This window comes from Pithys albifrons, chromosome 4 (genome assembly GCF_047495875.1).
Source record: "Pithys albifrons albifrons isolate INPA30051 chromosome 4, PitAlb_v1, whole genome shotgun sequence".
NCBI classification, from domain to species: Eukaryota; Metazoa; Chordata; class Aves; order Passeriformes; family Thamnophilidae; genus Pithys; species Pithys albifrons.
In genome coordinates this window covers 86,257,751-86,275,577 of record NC_092461.1, presented here as the reverse complement: position 1 = coordinate 86,275,577, position 17,827 = coordinate 86,257,751, and the positions used below count along the sequence as shown (strand labels likewise).

General features: G+C 38.4%; 1 protein-coding gene across 1 annotated transcript; it reads left to right on the top strand.

Annotated features, from left to right (window-relative positions):
• Nucleotides 1-1,488: 1,488 nt before the first annotated feature.
• LOC139671663 (protein-glutamine gamma-glutamyltransferase 5-like) lies at nucleotides 1,489-16,927 on the top strand. Its single transcript, XM_071554895.1, has 13 exons — nucleotides 1,489-1,618; nucleotides 3,941-4,120; nucleotides 4,398-4,640; nucleotides 5,572-5,690; nucleotides 6,189-6,317; nucleotides 6,524-6,701; nucleotides 7,734-7,866; nucleotides 8,763-8,866; nucleotides 8,946-9,188; nucleotides 10,982-11,308; nucleotides 12,179-12,336; nucleotides 12,654-12,787; nucleotides 13,733-16,927. The coding sequence occupies exons 1-13, from the start codon at nucleotides 1,612-1,614 to the stop codon at nucleotides 15,417-15,419; spliced, it is 3,642 nt and encodes a 1,213-aa protein (XP_071410996.1). The 5' UTR covers nucleotides 1,489-1,611; the 3' UTR covers nucleotides 15,420-16,927.
• The last annotated feature ends 900 nt before the right edge of the window (nucleotides 16,928-17,827 follow it).

The following is a 17,827-nucleotide window of genomic DNA, read 5'->3' as shown; positions in this document are numbered from 1 at the left end:
TTCAGATATATGAGAGATGAATGAAATACTTAGGATTCACACATTCATGTCTGCCTATTGACTAGCCAAATATTTACAATTCTCAAAATATGAACACCTTGAATATTATGTTCACTTTCATATGCATCAGTTATACAAATCTTTTAAACATTTCTTCCAAAGCCACAGTTGATGTGCTTTTTCTTTGCTTTAATTTCTGTGAAGTTATTTCACAATACCTGAGCTATTAACTTGTGCTTACTAAGTTATTTCAATATTAGTTAAGCTGTTTCATTTTGTGATTTCCTAAAGCACTGTCTAGAACCCAGGCAGTTATGCAAATCACTAAACTTCACTTATTGTGTTTGAATCTTTCTATATCAATGAATGACTTTTTTCAGTTATAGGTTTGTTTTGTTTGCGTTTTTTGGTGTTTTGTTGGTTTTTTTTCATTTTGTTTTGTTTGTTTGGTTGATTTTTTTTGTTTTGCTTTAGGGTTGGGGTTTTGGGGTTTTATTTTTTTTTAATCCAAAGGAGAACAGCTTTGAGGGATTTAAAGGATAGTTTAAGGTGTAAAGCATGGCATAGAGGAGTAAGAATGATAGCAGGAAACTGTAGCAGAGGTTCATTGTGGTTTTGCCAGAAGAAATTTTAATCCATGTCTCCTCTTCACAGGCCAATGTCCTCATCAGTGAGTGTGCAAAGAAAACACTGCTGTGGTTGGTTTATTTTATTGTATAAAATATGCCTGGGCCTTAAATAAAATATTGCATATTTTGTGCCAAAATATTCAAATGAGTTTTGTTCAAAGAAACTATTGGAAATTATTTTCATCATTTCAGAGGAAGGTGGGTGGATTAAGTTAAGAAGCTGTAAAATGGTGTGCTGGAAAATAAATACATGGAAAATATAAATAATTTATGTAATTTTTAGCTTCAATTTTGCCATCAACTTCAAAAACACTTAACACATGCCCTCTGTATGTTTTACAATTTACCTTGAAAAGTATGTAATTGGTCATTTTGCTCCAACCTCCACTTGGAGGGACTGCTATGCACTTTCTGAAAGCTGGGCTTTTTGCCTATATTATAATAAAAATGTCCATTCCTGATCATATTCTGAGAGTAGAAATTCAGCTTAAGTCTAGTAGTCTTTATTATTTCCCTATAAGTGTCTGAAGATGTCTAGCCAGAAGGGAACAGCAACTGCTGGGATTTATGGGAACTTTGGATGGCTAAAAATAATGGCTTACTCTAAAATCTGTTTAGTTTCATCTTGGTTTAAAAATATTTTTGAGACAAGGCAAGTTGCAGGACATTGAGAGTACTATGCTATAGATGAGGTACCAATATCTCTCCCTCCTTTCAGCCACAGGACTATCCCTAATAATGCTGGAAGTTAAAATGAATCATTTATGAGCATCAGTAGACACATGGGTGGGGCCTCTTTTTAAACTGGTATTTTGTTGATGCAACATGTGTGACGGCCTCTATGTTCTGAATATAAGTGTTACTGAGAGGAAAGTAGGTTGGTTTCGCAGAGGAGATCTGCCAGACCTTGCAGCGCACCTTGCTGAGGAGCAGCTACCTCCACCAGTACTGTGCTTTGGATATTAGTACATGTAGAAGAAAAATGGAAGGTGAGTATCTTGAAATTTTACTATCCCTTGAATCAGGACTGAAAGCAGAAATAATTAAACAATCAGGCGTACAGACATAAAACTTTGCACATATTTTTGTGTATGGCATCAAGTCTGGATTACTTCTATGTTTTAATGTTCTCTGTGGAGTTAGTAAGAAAGGGGGAGAAAAGCAACTTTTGAAAAAAACCCCAAACTTCTAGAGAGAAAAAAAGAGAGCTATGGAGAAGATTTGGTGAAAAATCAGCTAATTTTGAGATAAGAAATAACATGGAAAAGGATATAATTTATTTCCAGCAGGAAGTAGAAAGTACTAGTTTTCAGTATTTTCATGCTATAAGCAATTAATTCACAATGAATACCTGAAGTATTCTGCCTTGAACAAAGGTAAAACATGAATTATTAGAGAAAACCCAGCGAATGGTATTGGTGGTTGAATTTCTACCAGAGGCAGAAAACCAGTAAGAGATGTGAAACTGAACTGCGTTTAATATTTTTCTCTAACTTGCCTTTGCTTAAGAAAGCAATGTGCTCCTTTGTGATCCAGTTGCGATACTTAAATCTGATAAGGAAGCTGTGGGCTGACTTAAGAGAAGTTCCTTGGGAAAGATGTAACATCTCAACTCCCTGATGTTCCGGTTCATCTGGATTAATGAGTGGATGAAGAATATTTGTCTTGGTTTATAAATGCCTCCAGAGGCTAGGCAAGGATCAGGTTCTTTCAGTGTTCTTGTCCAGAGGAATTTGCCATGTGTGCCATAAGCACTTTCTGTTTAACCACTACACTATATTATGGTTGAGAACTCTCATTAAGATATGAGATTTTCAATTCTGTTGCTCACTCTTCTCAGCAGATATGATGTATTTGTAAGCAATAATGATGTAATCCACTGCCATATTTTTTGGTTCTTTTTGATAACGTGCATGTTTTTGACAGGGTAGCACCCAGGTCTGCATTTGTTGCTGATCTCTGCTGAAGGGCTTAATGACCACTTCATTAATGAATTTAAATAGTTACATGAGAAATGAGTTGGTTTTTTTTCCAAGGAAACAAACCAGAGAAAGCTGTTCCTTTTTTTTCCTCTCTTCCCTACCCACCCTTCCCCCTCAATTAATTTTAATTATGATTTACTTCAGGATGTGAGCCTGGGAAACTTCACTGGTTTGTGTTAAAAGGGTCCTAGTCCCATGGACTTAACTATGAGTCTCCTTTTATGTGGATACACCCTTGGTTCTACATGGGAAAAATTTGTTTCTCTTAAATACCATCTCTGTATTCAAGTTGGTGCTCATACAGTTAGAGAAGTTGAATTGTTAGATTTTTCTGTAGGCTTAGCTGGACCAAAGTTAACTCTTTGGAATTATAATAATGTACAAGACTTTGTACTTCAGTAAGCCCAATTTCCAAAACTGCTGAGAATATCTGGCTCCCATTGTCTTCAATTAGAGTGAAGCACTTTTGAAAATAAAAAATTGTATGCAAATAAGCAAAGATTAATGTTGCCACCCATCCTTCTGGGACCAGTGTCATAATTACTCCTATGAAATGACTGATATGCAGGCATGATGCCTAAGGGGAAATCAGCCGAGATTTTTATCAAGCTAATCATAGCACTTGGGATAGATTGTCAGCATTTTTTAAATGTCACAATTTGTGAATATTTCCTTCTCCTTTAAGTTCCTCAAAGACATCTGCAAACGTTTTATGACTTTAGGAGTGCAGACTGAGATATTTGCATTGTAGATATTTATATATATTTTTTATAAATCATTTAAAGTACCACTTATGCTTTCAAATATCTGTATTTGTTATCCTGTTTTAAATTATTTTATTTACATTATTATTTTACTGCTTTTATAAAAAGCCCTCTCAAATGATACCACGTGCAAAACATTTGTTGCCTAGCTGTGATTGAAAAGTAACTGTCTGCAGATAGTGTGTTGTGATGTGGAGAGAATACTGCAATGCAAAATCAATATTTCAAAGAGAGATACTACTGTTGTCCCTCAGCATCAAGGATTTATAATACAAGAAGGCTCTATATAAAGGAAGTGAAACTTGTACCACAACTTAAAAAATCAAAGGGTTAGACAAGTTTCTATCTTCAAGCTAGGAAAGTGGTGAACTTGTAAGGGTACTTTTATGGATGTATGTCTCAATTTCAATGTTGCTGAATTTTGAATGAAGTCTTTAATGACTCTTTGAGAGTTATCTCTATCTTTCATCATTACCTGCTCTTTCACCTAATCTTAACCACAGCCAAAGATGGGACCTTAATTATATGTTCTTTTTAACTCTGTGTTCCTTTCTCTTTCCTACAGTCATTGAGCTGGGAGATGTCGACTTGAACTGTCCTTCCAACTGTCAAATACATAATACCCATTTCTTTGGAACTGACAGACAGATAATAAGGAGAGGGCAAGCCTTCAGTTTTCATGCTCATTTCCAAAATCGGGAATGGGATGACTCTGTGGACCAGGCTGTTTTCACCGTGGAGACAGGTAGTTGCTCCCACTCTGTAGCCTTTCCTAGTTCTTTGCTGGTTTGTAATATTTCCCATGATCTACAATGACAACTCATTCATCTTCCATGTGAGGAGAGTACCTTCCCCTAAACCAGGCTGTTCTGATATGTAAAGTTTTCTCACTGTGCTACAAAAGTGACAAGTGAAAGACACCTTTGAGAGCTTTGCCTTGCAAATGATAGCTAGGCAAATTACCAGCTTTTTACATGTACTTTGTTTAGTCTGATGGAAGTTGTTTCTATTTTCCTGAAAAGGCCTCAGACCCTGTGAATCAAATGAGACAAAATGTACCTTCCCCATGGGCAGATGTCTGGATCAAACCTGCTGGAGTGCTTCCTACAAAATTCATCAGCCAAAATGCATCAGTATCAGTGTGTTTCCTCCCTCTAATGTCTGCATTGGCCGTTATATTCTCAATATGCAAATCACATCTTGTGGTCACACATATCAGCGATGTCTTGGAGATTTTTATGTCCTTTTTAACCCTTGGTGTGCAGGTAAGGACTCTAGTGATTATCAGATAGTTTTAAGAATATTACAAGTAATGAGTAAAAATGTTGAACATATTTATTATTTAGTGCTAAGTGAAGGGTAGAGTCACATAAATGATGATAAACAGAGGGATTTTGTTTTGTTAGTTTTTTATTTTTTCTTCCAAGTTCAAGACTGTCTCAAGCCAGTGTTTTGATTTGTTTTCCTAATGATAGTAGGGGTGAAGTTGAATATTTTCCCACAGTTTTTACAATGTCTTGACAGGATAGAAAGCCTTGGGAACAAATTGAAATACAGAAAATTTCCTCTGTTCATCAGAAAACATGTTTTTACTGGGAGGGGGACTGAACACTGACACAGGTTACCCAAAGGGGTTGTGGAGTCTCCATCCTTGGAGATACTCAAAAGCCATCTGGGAAACTGGTGAGAGGCAAGGCCAGATGACCTCTAGAGGTCCCTTCCAATCTCAGACATTTTGTAATTTTGTGAATTGTGTTATCACCTTGAAATAACATAGCATAAATGCAAATTAAATTCTGTAGATCTGGCTCTGGTATCAAGAAATTCTGGACTCTCTAGGACCTTGCCAAAATCATTACATGACAAATATGCACATTGTCTGTGCTGATTTGATTGAAATCAGATACATGACTCTACATGCTCAGTGTTTGACTTGTAGAACAATTTCGTGTGAAGACAAATTGCAAGCTCTTCCATCAGGTGACTAATGCAGGGAGAGACTTCATAAAGATAGTATCTAGCTGTAAGTAGAAATGAATTGACTGTGAATGTTTAAAGAGCTCACAACCTTGTACATTCTTAAAAGTAAAAATCAAAAATTTGGGAGAAAAAGAAAGAGGTATTCAGTGAAGCAGAAGATACAGAAGTGCCAGAAATGTACATTTTGTCTGAATGATAGCTCTGCATCTTTTCCAGATGACCCTGTATATATGGACAATCAGGCCCATAGAGAAGAATATGTTCTGAATGAACATGGAATACTGTATGAAGGAGTTTACAAGCATATTACCTCTCGACCATGGCACTTTGGACAGGTACTTTTTGAAGACATATTCAGAAATAGATGTCATCCATATACTGATAAATGAGGCATTATCTGTACTTTTTTTTAGAAATGTATGTTATATTTGTAGTGAAAAGTTTTTAGAATCAGTCCAAACTATGCATTCACAAAATAAAAAGTCTGAGAAACTCACTCTAACCCAAGTAACTGGAAGGAAGTTTTCTGTAGTAAAATTAAGGAAACTGCACAGTGTTCTGGGGACAGGTGGAACAAATACTGTGCTTCTGAAGGAAAGTTATTCCATTAGTCAAACATGAGTAAAAACACCTGGTTTTCTCTTTAATTTTTCTTCAGGAAGATAGACAAAACCATGCTGACCACTAAGGGCTGTGATTGATTAAAAAAAAAAAATTTACAGGAAAGGAGAGAGGGTAGCCCATATAAGTGAAAAAGACTGGATTATTGATAAGGAAGGTACTTTATCAGTGTCAGAATACCATGAAGCCTATGTTAACCTCTCTTTCCTCAGTTTGAAGATGGGATTCTGGATATCTGCTTGAAGATCTTAGATATGGGTGCAAGTTACCACCATGGCTCTGATCGTGACCACTGTTGGCGCAATGATCCTGTGCACGTCAGCATGGTGGTAAATCATATGGTAAGACCTCCAGTGGCATGAGACCTCTGAATAGACAGGGTCATGCTTCATTATATGATAGAAGAACAAACTGTGAATCCTTTCTGTGTTGAGATTCACAGGAAAAATACACCTGTAACACTAATCTCTGATGATTTTGAAACATGCTTAGGATGTGAAGATATGGTCAGTTATTTGAAAAAGTTGTTTTCATTTTCTCTTTCTAGATAAGCAGCCATACCACTAACAGTATCATGAAGATTCCAGAAAACAATGATTACCTGAAAGGAACAAAGCCTTTTTCCTGGAATGGCAGTGTCCCTATTCTTCAGCAGTGGTACAACGGCAGATGCCGGCCAGTGAGATATGGGTACTGTGGGTCTCTTGCTTCAGTAATGTGCACAGGTATGATATTTCAGTCTTCCCTTTCCTAGTTTCCTCACAAAAGGAAGAGAGAAATCAAGGATCAAAAATTTCTGACCCTAAAAATTACTTGAAGATTATTGCTCATAAGCATTTTACTAGAAAAGAAATTGAATATTTTTCTCATGCTCCTCATATAGTACTTATTATCAACTTACTCTTTTCTTATACAGGTTGAAGGGTAAGAAAAATATCCTGCCTTTTTGTTGACCTTTATACTCTATAGTTATCAATACTGCAATGTCTATTTATACACAGAGCAACTGCAGCATCATTGAATCTTAATATTTAGGGTTGGAAGGGACCTTAAAAGGTCACCTAGTCCAATTTCCATCATGGAGCTAAAATTTATGCTTTGGGTGAAGTTTGAAGGATGTCAAAAAACACTAAGTTCCAAACAGGAGGAAGACCTCTAACAACATCTCCTTCAAAACTTAAAAGCATCAAACAACTTTCTCCTTTTACTGTAAACGATGAGATAATAGTGGATTAAACTATACAGAAAAAAGATTTGAGTTCCAACTTTACACCATTTATTTACTACACCTGCTTCTACATTGAACATAGTTAAATTGAAATCCCAGAGATGAATCTACATGTACCATACCATTAACAAGAAAAAAATAGTGTTTTCTTAATGCAGAATCGGGTTAACGATTTTTGATCTTAAAACTGATCCAGTTTTCTGGGGTTTTTTTGTTTTGTTTTTTTTTTTGTGAGGGGTTTGTGTTTTGATTTTCTGTTTATTTGCTTGATTTGTTTTGTTTTGTTTTGTGTTGTTTTTAACCTGGAATACTCACCAGCCATCACTTTCTGCTAGGTTTTATCAGACTGCTTTTCAAAAACTAAAAAGTTTTGAAGACAAAATCACTGCATCCCAAATATTGCCTCCTATCCAACATGTTTCTATAAGTGCCAACTGGAATATAAGAATTATTTATAAAATAAATTAAGGATTTGCCTGATTAATTGAGATTTGTAATAACTCATTCATAGTTTTTTTTTTTCTTTCAGTGATGAGGTGTTTGGGAATTCCAAGTCGTGTTGTCACGAACTTCTGTTTTCCATGCTCAGTTGAGAATCCCCTTGGCATCAATGAGATTTTTGACTGTGCTGGCAAAAACCTGTGTGGCAAAGACAAGCTATGGTAAACATGAAAAACATAAAGCTCTGTTCCTCTTTTTAAAAAATGAATGATAGAAAAACCGGCATAAATAGATTTTCAAAAAGTAAAAAAGCAAAACCTCTTGTCAGAATACATGCTGCCTGCTTATCCTTCTCAGCTGAAAAAAATAAGGCCATCAAAATTAGTACCTCTAAAATATGAAGATCACAAAATGCAATGGAAAATTAATTATTAATCTGGACTATTGTCTTCAGTTATAATTGCTTGGTTGATAACTACATGCCCTCCTGATGTTCCTTATAATGGATTACATTATTATTATTTTAAACATTTAAATTCATGGTCATATAACAATGATATTATCACTCTTCATAACACGATTTCATGTTTTCACCCTTGGCCAGCATGTTCAGAGTTTCACTACACCAGAATTTGGTTTGTGTCCAAATCTTATATATGTGATCTTTTAATGAATTTTCTGCCATATCACATGTCAACAAGATGAGATCAAACTGAAATACTAAGGGAATGAGGATCTTATTTTAGGATAAACTACTTAATGGTTTATTTTTAATTGTTATTAAAAATATGACTAAGAATGTGATTTTTCTCTAAAGAGTCAGGAGAAAAGTGCTAGGAAAAGAAATTACTTAAGCAAAATAATTATATTGTCATGTTATCAACTAAAAGAAGCACATTTTATAATCAGGTCTGTGGGGTTCTGAAACAAATTTCCAGTCTGAGTGATGCAAAGCCAACAAACCCAGTCATGTCCCCAAACATCATTAACAGTGTTAAGGCATATAAAGATTTCAATTGACTAAAAAATTATCTCTGATATGGTTCTCCTCTGTTATAAGGTATTAAACTTGATAATCTAAGAGATGTCTTTACTTGTATATTCCTTCATCCTACAGGCGATACCACTGCTGGAATGAATCTTGGATGGCTCGCAGAGACATAAATCAGTGCTGTGGTGATTGGCAGTGTCTGGATCCAACACCTTTGGAAACAGGCAGAGGTAACTCTCTACTATAACTGTTACCATTTTTATCATGTTATGTTGTTGAATTTCTCTATATTTTTGTTCTCTGTCTTAGGTTTAGCTTGCAGTGGTCCTACATGGGTTCGAAGCATCAGGGAAGGGGAACTGGACTTGGATTATGATGGTCATCATATGTTTTCTCGAGTAAATTCAAACTATGTTGGCTGGCTTTCCCAAAACAATGCCAAAAGAACAAAATTTTTCTGTGACACTTGGCCATGTGGACAACGTCTAATCACCAAGAGTGTTGGCAATGAGCAATTCGAAGATATCACTGGAGCTTACAAGTATGAACTAGGTATGATGAAAACATATTAAATGGGTTAGAGGAAATTTTATATGCTAATCATATAAAAGTATCAATGTAATCACTCCTGTGTTAAAATATGTAGAACAATCTTAAATTGTCTCATTTTGGGGGTTCTTTTTGAGGATGATGTTTTTCTGTTCAAAGATCTTGATTTTTAAACTTCTAAATATACTTAGATGATTCAAACCAAAGACAGAGTAATTAGATCCATTTAGGATAGGATAGGATAGGATAGGATAGGATAGGATAGGATAGGATAGGATAGGATAGGACAGGACAGGACAGGACAGGACAGGACAGGACAGGACAGGACAGGACAGGACAGGATAGGATAGGATAGGATAGGATAGGATAGGATAGGATAGGATAGGATAGGATAGGATAGGATAGGATAGGATAGGACAGGATAGGACAGGATAGGACAGGATAGGACAGGATAGGACAGGATATAGGATAGGACAGGACAGGATATAGGATAGGACAAGATATAGGACAGGACAGGATAGGGTAGGGTGGGATGGGATGGGATAGGATGGAATAGGATGGGGTAGGATGGGGTAGGGAAGGGGAGGGGAGGATAGGAGAGGGAGGAGAGGATACAGGAGGGAGGGGAGGGGAGGGAAGGATATTTCATTTGGAAGGACCTACAACGGTCGTCTCATCCTACTGCCTCACACTTCAGTACTGACTAATATTAGGGGAATTGTCCAAATGCCTCTTTTAAGGTGCTAACAACCATGGGACATCAACCACCTCTCTAGGAAGCCTGTTCTAGTGTCTGAGCAGCCTCTCCATAAAGAAATATTTCCTAATATCCAGTCTAAACCTTCCCTGGTACAGCTTTGAACCGTTCCCATACTTCTTGTCACTGAACACCAGCATAAAGAGCTCAGCACCTCCCTTTCCACTTTTCCTCAGGAAGCTGAAGAGAATAATGAGGTCACCCCTCATCCTCCTTTCCTTCAAACTAGACAAACCCAAAGTTCTTAACTGCTCCTCATAGGACATGCCTTCAAGGCCTTTGGATAACACTATTTGTGTGTCCATGTTTTGGTCTCTTCTGTACAGTAGTTTAAAATATTAGCAGACTTAGATAATATAAACCTCCACAAATTCTTCTGTACCTAGGATTAGTGTCTTACTTGTTGCTTCTTGTACAAGGTCTGCCAGAAAATATACCTACTTACTAAATTCATGTATTATTAGGATATTCTTCTATTCTTATGTTGGTCTATGGATTACTGATATTCACATTCCAGTAGAAGTTACGTGTTCAACCAGCAAAATTGCCTAAAGGAATGAAGGGTGGATCGTAGCTGACAGTACAATTGCAAGCTCTGTGGCATTCTTTCTTTTTTCTTAGGAGGAGTTGGTTGGGGTTTTTTTTTTGGTGTGTGTGTTTGCTTAGTTGGTTGGTTTTAGTTTGCTTTCCTTTTAACAGGAACAAAAAAGAAAGCAATTGAGAGTTTCTTTTTTTGAATAATTTCTTTTGCTTTTTGGGATTTCTATGACCACCTTTACTTACAAGTAAAATAAGGTGTGTTTGTTTGTTTGTTTGTGTTTTTTTGTTTTGATTTACCTTGAGACATTTATTTTCTTCTGTTCACTCAGACTGCTGAATCTTGTGTCTTGTTATCTGGTGGATTTGTGCTACACCAACCCACTACTTTAAGCTCCAGGAAGGAGAAGCAATAAATTTAATTATCTTTATTATTTGAGTAGAATAATAATAGGCTTCTTGTACCTCCAGCAGATTCATTATCATGTATATTCTTCAACAGGTTCTGTGAAAAATAAAGAAGCCTATTACCGGGCGTACAGGAGAATTCACCCAGGGTACTGCAATGCTTCCAACTGTCATATTGACAGAGAGTTATCATCTCTGAAAAACCCATTTTTGAGTGACTCTGGTATTAACATGAGGTTAAAGATGGCTAACTGCCCAATGTATGGTGAAGATGTCCAACTGCATTGGCTGCTTGAAAATTTGCGTAATGAAAACAAAACCCTGAAGTTTAATTTGTCTGCACAAATTATAACCTACAGTGGTTGCCCAATGGATCAGTTTTGGAAAGACAGTGTGAATGTCACATTGGGTCCTAGGGAAGGTAAGAAGGTGAAATTGTCTAATACTCTATTCTTTCCAGGAAAGTGCTGCTTTTCAGGATCTGTGGAGACTTCCTAATAGAGTTGGGAAGTGAAACATATGCAGTGTTAATTATTAACAGCTGAATTCCCTTTAGGGTGTTCACTCAAAAATCAACACAGTGTCAGCACTACATGTATAGTGACAGGTAAATTGTAGTCTTTCTGTAGACAAGTAAATTATACTTCCTCAAGGTTTAGAGATTCTTTTGCAAATTGTTTCCGATCAAATTTAAGTTCTGGGCTCTGTACTCATTACAAAGATTAAGTTGCAGTTTTCTATAAGAAAGGCATTGTCTAGTTTGGCCAGAAAATATGATCCAGTATAAAACACCTGCACAGAACACCTATACATACCATATGTTGGGAAGTGCAAAGGTGTAGCAGAACATAAGTACTTATTTCCCTGGTTAACATTTTTTTTTGAAGAATTAAGACCCCTTTAGCTAAACCAAATCATTATAAGACCAAGCTTTTTGATGCTATTAAAATTCTGTTTTACCAAGCTGTAATTTGACTTCATTGAATTATCGCTTGAAGATTTCTACTGAAATAAAAGTTTCCAAATTTTTGCTAGTACTACTGCTCCTGCTCCTGCTACTACTACTACTATGACTACTACTACTACTACAAAACAACAACAATTAATACTCTAGTAAATATACTGATATATTAATTGGCAATGGTGAATCTTATTTTTGAACATGTCTGCTTTAAAAGATGTTGTGATATAACTTGATATTTAATTGAACCATTGTAACTTTCAGTTAAATTTTAGGAGGAAGGAAAATGGGAATATTAGTAAAAAATAATAAAATAAATTTGTTTTACAGTGAAAAAAATTCCAATGTGTATATCATATAGTCAATATGGACCGTATCTCTGTGATCACAACATTATGAAAGTAGTTGCTGTCTCAGACCCAGACTGTGGAGAAGTTCTGATGGTGAGCAGGGATATCGTGATCAACAGACCACCTGTTATTGTAAAGGTAAAGAAATTTAATTATGGAATTTGTGATCTAAGTAACAGACTTAAGGACTCTTATTGGCTATTTCCTAGGTACAATGCCAATAAACTTGAAATACTTCACATTTTTCTTTTAATATACATTTTTATTTTAAAAGATCGCTGTGATTTTTAAAGTTAAACAGTTGACTTAAAGTACAGAGATCATAGAAGTAAATCAGAAAGAAATATGTGTGTGAATAATCCTTCTTTTTTATTTTATTCCTTACATTTTTTTACTTAATTGTTGAGTTTGTAAGAGTTACGAACATAAAACGGGTTTGTGTATTTTCTGACCAGTTTCTGAGCCAGCCCAGACTGAAAGTACCATGTACTGCAGAGATCTCCTTCTGCAATCCTCTCCAGGAAGATATGAAGAACTGTGTAATGACATTAGAAGGCTGTGGTTTATTCAAAGAGCCAATGACCATTGAGTAAGATAATCAATTATTTAAATGGAAATAATTTAGGAGTTGACTAAGGTGTGCCATATCAGACCATATTTTGGGGAAGACTACAGTTCTAATATTTTGGTATTTAAAATCTGAACAGGACTTTTTGTCCCTTTTTACTCTGAGACTCCATTAAAAGCCTCATTCCTCTTGAAACTGATGGATCATTTACAGCTGGCACAACTCATTGCTGCTTCATTTTTCTCAAGAGTTAATTTAAGTGGGTATATCAAATTAGTATCTGAAAGGAAATCCAGTCTTGTCCTTACAAGAGGTGCTAGCTGAGTCCCTTACAATCCCATTGAGTTTATAATAGAATTCTCTAAATATTCATGAACTGGCACCACATATAGGGACAATTAGAGAATGGCAGTGAGAAACAGCAATATGCATTCTAAACTCATAGTACATTAATCACAGGAAACTGGAAACTTCCTACGAAAAGTAGCTGTTCATTAATATGCATTGCTGCTCTTCATGACAAGGAGAACTGACAAAAGTATGACTAGTTTGAACAGAAGCAATTAGGAGTTGTTCTCACTGAATAGTAATAAACTTGATTCCACAAAGCTGCCCCATCGAACTTAGACTGCTGGAAACAGGAAGCAGTAAATATATCTTTGAGGCAGAAGAGTACTAAATTTTTTAAGAATTCAAAAGAATATCACAAGTGATTTTTCAGTTCCAATTACAGAATTGATTAAAGGAGTTTTCCAAATTTTCCCTTGGGAAAGAAATTATTACCATGTTTTTCAAAGCAAAGAATGTGGGTTTTTTGAAGTAAGACAAGAATAACAAAGTTGTCATAACAGTTTGTCTCTAAAAACATGCTGTAGCAAATCAAACCTAATATTGTACACTCATCTTGTAGTTCTTCAGGTCTCTGAGCTACCCAGGGCTCTAATTCTTTTCCTTCTCTTGCTCCAGTTTGGGAACGCTGGCATCCAACCAACAGGCACGGACTATTGTGGAGTTCACACCTTACAGGCTTGGCAGCCACCGGCTCCTGGCCAACTTTGGATGCCACAAGTTTGCTTACTGCAAGGGATGTGCCAAGGCCGAAGTGTGTTGCCCTGCAGGCCAGAATGGTGTCCTGCCTGTCAGCCAGAATGGGTCACTCCCAGTGTGTGAGAACGGCTCCCTCTCCATGAATGGCTCTGGGCCTGTCCCTGTGACAGACCCTGCATTCAACTCCATGTGTGAATATATATGTATCCCAGTGTGCAACCCAAACTGCAGTGCAGGAGGCCAGCCTGTGTACGACTTCGTGTACCTCCCTGCGGGTCATCCCTTATGCAACTCCATCTGCAACCAGGGATTCAATCCAAACATCAGTTCTGGTTTTGAGATGGCATGCGATCCTGGGTTCCGTGTCGTATGTGAGACTGTGCCTCCTGCTACGTGTACTCCAATGCCTCCATCCATGTATGGCTCTATGCCTGCCCCAGCATCCAACCCTGGGTGCACCCCTATGCCTCATGTGGTGTTTGATTCAGGTTCTGCTCCCACACACTTGCCTGGTGGAAGTGGAGGGGGGCCAATGTCCTATTCTGTTTCTGTCCCTGCGAATAACGCGGTGAGTGCATTGCTGACCCACTTCATGGCTGGCCCCAGTCCCACTGTGGCAACCCAGGCAGTCCCTACCCATATGTCTGCTCCACCATCCTACTCAATGTGCTCTCCAGTCGTCCACACCATTGGTAGTCCCATGACACCTGTAGCTCCCCTTTCAGTGCCTAGTGCCTCCATCTCACATGTTGTTTGTGGTTCCACATCCTCTCCCACGCCCCAGCCTCCATGTGGCCCAATGGCCACCCTGCCCTCCCAACCCCTGAGTGCCCCAGTAGTCCGTGGCATGTGCTCCCCAAGTCCCTGCCCAGTGGCTTCCCCGGTGCCCCGCACTGCTGACCGTAACACTACCCCAACAGGACTGCAGGTGGGGAGTGCCTCACTGTGCTCCCCATCCTCCCGTCCTGTGGGACCCCCAGCAGCCCACTCACTGTGCTCTCCAGCACCCCGCCCGGTAGGGCCCCCTGCAGCCCACTCACTGTGCTCTCCCACCTCTGCCTCACTGGGGGCTGTGGGGACCCGCCCTGCCAGCTCACCCGCCACTCAACCCTTGGACTCCTCAGCAGCAGCATGCCTCCCACGTCCCCCATCCCCGCGCCCCCTGTCAGCTGCCGCTGCCCAGTCCCTCTGTGCCCCCACCACTCGCTCCATCTCCCGGCTAGTGGGCACCCCGGGGTCTCGCTCACTGTGTGGTTCTCAGTGGGGCCCCTCCTGTGACACCACCACTCGCTTAGGTTCCCACTCTACGTGGACTCCCGCCTCCCGATCATTGTGGAGCTCCGAGGGGCGCTTGGGCTACTCATCCCGCACTGCCTATGGCACACTCACACGCGCTCCTTACAGCTCCTTGTCCCGCTCCTCCTATAACACCTTGTCCCGCTCTGTCTACAACACCTTACCCCGCTCCACCTCTCCCTCTGCTTATGCCACCCTGACCCGCTCTGGATCATGCCCCTCTGGCAGCACCCTGGCCCTGGCAGGGTCCCGTAGGACCTGGAGCCCCGAGAGGGGCAGTCTCACCTATTTCAAACGCAAATACCTGTGATGGAGAGGGAAGACCCAAAGCCAGTGTATTAAAGCCAGTGTGTGGACACTTTGAAAGAGGTTAGAAATAGGGTGATAGAGAGCAGTGCGCATAGTCCTGAGCATTTATTTAAGGATTTGAGATGTGCCAGAAAGCAGGCTGTGAGCTAAATGCTGAGGGATGCATTCGGTGTAATACTTGTATGTCTTGAGATACAGTGGGTGGAAGTGACAAATAAATGTGCTCCCCGTGGAGCCGTGGCAACAACAGTTGCACAGTGCAGGTAATCAGACTTACTTGCTCAGTCAAGCTGTTTTATAAATGATGTGCTTTCACTCTCTCTTCTCTTGATTTCTTGCAATGCGTATTTCACAGATCTCCCTGGGCTACAGAACTCGTAGCAAATCTCTCTCTCTACATGAATTGTGCTGTCCCTGAGATTTTGCAAAGACATGGCAGCGGACATGCCTTAGGTCTTGCCTAACAGACATTGGGCCCCTGAGCCCCAGTGCTGTGACTCAGGTCAGTTCTATGTACCCTCATATTTCCCTGGTTGTGAGGCAATGAAAATTGTGGAGGTTTCGGAGTAACTAAATTGTTACAAATCAACTGAAGAGTTGAATGGCTTATTTTTTTTCCTTTTTTTCCTTTTTTTTTTTTAATAATAAATTTAGTATTGCTACTCTTAATGTTGTTCCAGTATCAGAGATCCAAAGGCCAGATTAGAAGGGCTACAAAACTAAATGAATAATTAATACCAATTTATTTGCTTTTACAACTGAATGTTCTTAATATTTTTCACATTCCAAAAATTTCCTCATATATATTGTGTGCATGTAGATTCATGGGAAAAATTCTAATTCCACATCTATGCCTTTTTGATTCAATATAGCTAGGAAACTTCTGTCACTAGACCTGAATTAGGGAAGGATAGATGACTTTTTCCTTTTTTTCCAACACCCAGCCCTCCCAAATGAAAGTTTAGGAAGGTATATGGGAATGTACTGCATCTTCTTCAGATGACTGATACTGTTTTGATGCTAACCTTCTCCAGGTTTTTTAGGACTCGAAATCATATGTTGTCATAATGAAACTGCTCACAAGAATTTAGGATTTACTTATATCTCCCATCCCTCCCTTATTTTCCTCTGGTACTCCATTATTTTTAGTAGCAAATGTTAGTGGGGTTTTGTGGTAAGATAATTTTGCTGGTGCTGCAGAATTTTCAGTTATGTAGCAATAGTATTTCAGTAGTATCACTGTAGTTCATGGCCCTATGTAATGAGATTGACTTAACCCTCTGAGGATTTTGAAAAAGTGTGCTGTCAGATGCTATCTATGAGCATGCCAACACTATCAACTGCATAGTAATTCTGAATGTGTTAGAAGAAATATTTGTCTGGATATTGTGGTAGACTGGTTATAATTCTGTGACTTGTTTTTTTTTACACAGTTTCAATAGTCTCTGTTAAGTGTATACTGAGAATTTCTTTCCCTGATTGGCAATAAAAACAGGAATTAAAAATACATGTCATTCTGGTTTTTGGTTTCTTTTTTTTGGGTAATACCTCTTGAAAAGTGAGGAATAAATCTCTCCAGATGAAAGAGTATGTGATGTCTCCCCTCTACTCCATTTTTTGTTAAATTCCCTCATCTTTTCCCAAAAGTCTGAAACCAAAGCTTCAAAATAAGATCTGAAGCTAGGGGAAATCTATAGATTTCCTACTATACCTGAAATACTCATTTTGGTACCAGAGGAAAAATAAAGCCATCCTTTTTGCTCATAATAAGAATTTCCACTTGTTTTCCACTCATTGCATGAGTTTTACCTTTGCTTTCATGGTCTGTAAAACTCCCCATTCACAGAAATGCCAAAATCAACAAACGTTCGGGTGGCAGATGAAGAGACAGAAAAGATAACAACACTACCTACTTAAGAAAAAAATGTGATTTTTATTTTTTGAGAGAGGTTTAATAGTACATGGCAGCTACGTAATTATCAAATAGCATTTCTGATATCTTTTCCCAGTAGAGGCTTGACTTCTCCAATGTTCCTAGTTTCTGACAACAAGCTTGATTGCATATTTGAGAAACTCCAAAGATTCAGTCACTAGGAGTTTTTGACAGTACGTGCAGACTTCACTCCCCACTCTTCTTGCTGTTATATGCTGAATATGCATTACTTTTGAAAGCTGTAGTAAGTTAACCAGAGGTATAGAGGATGACAGAAATCCTTTAAGGTCAAAATTATTCTAATAGAGAAGAAAATATATCGAGTGTGTTGTTGTCCCATACTGTCTAGGAATAACAAAAGGTACCTAGTAGTCTCCTAGCAAAGTCCATTCATTACACAGTCTCATATTCATTAGGTGGGGAGCAACACATGGACACCTAAGCAAAAAGAGCCCCCAAACCAATAACAAGTCCAC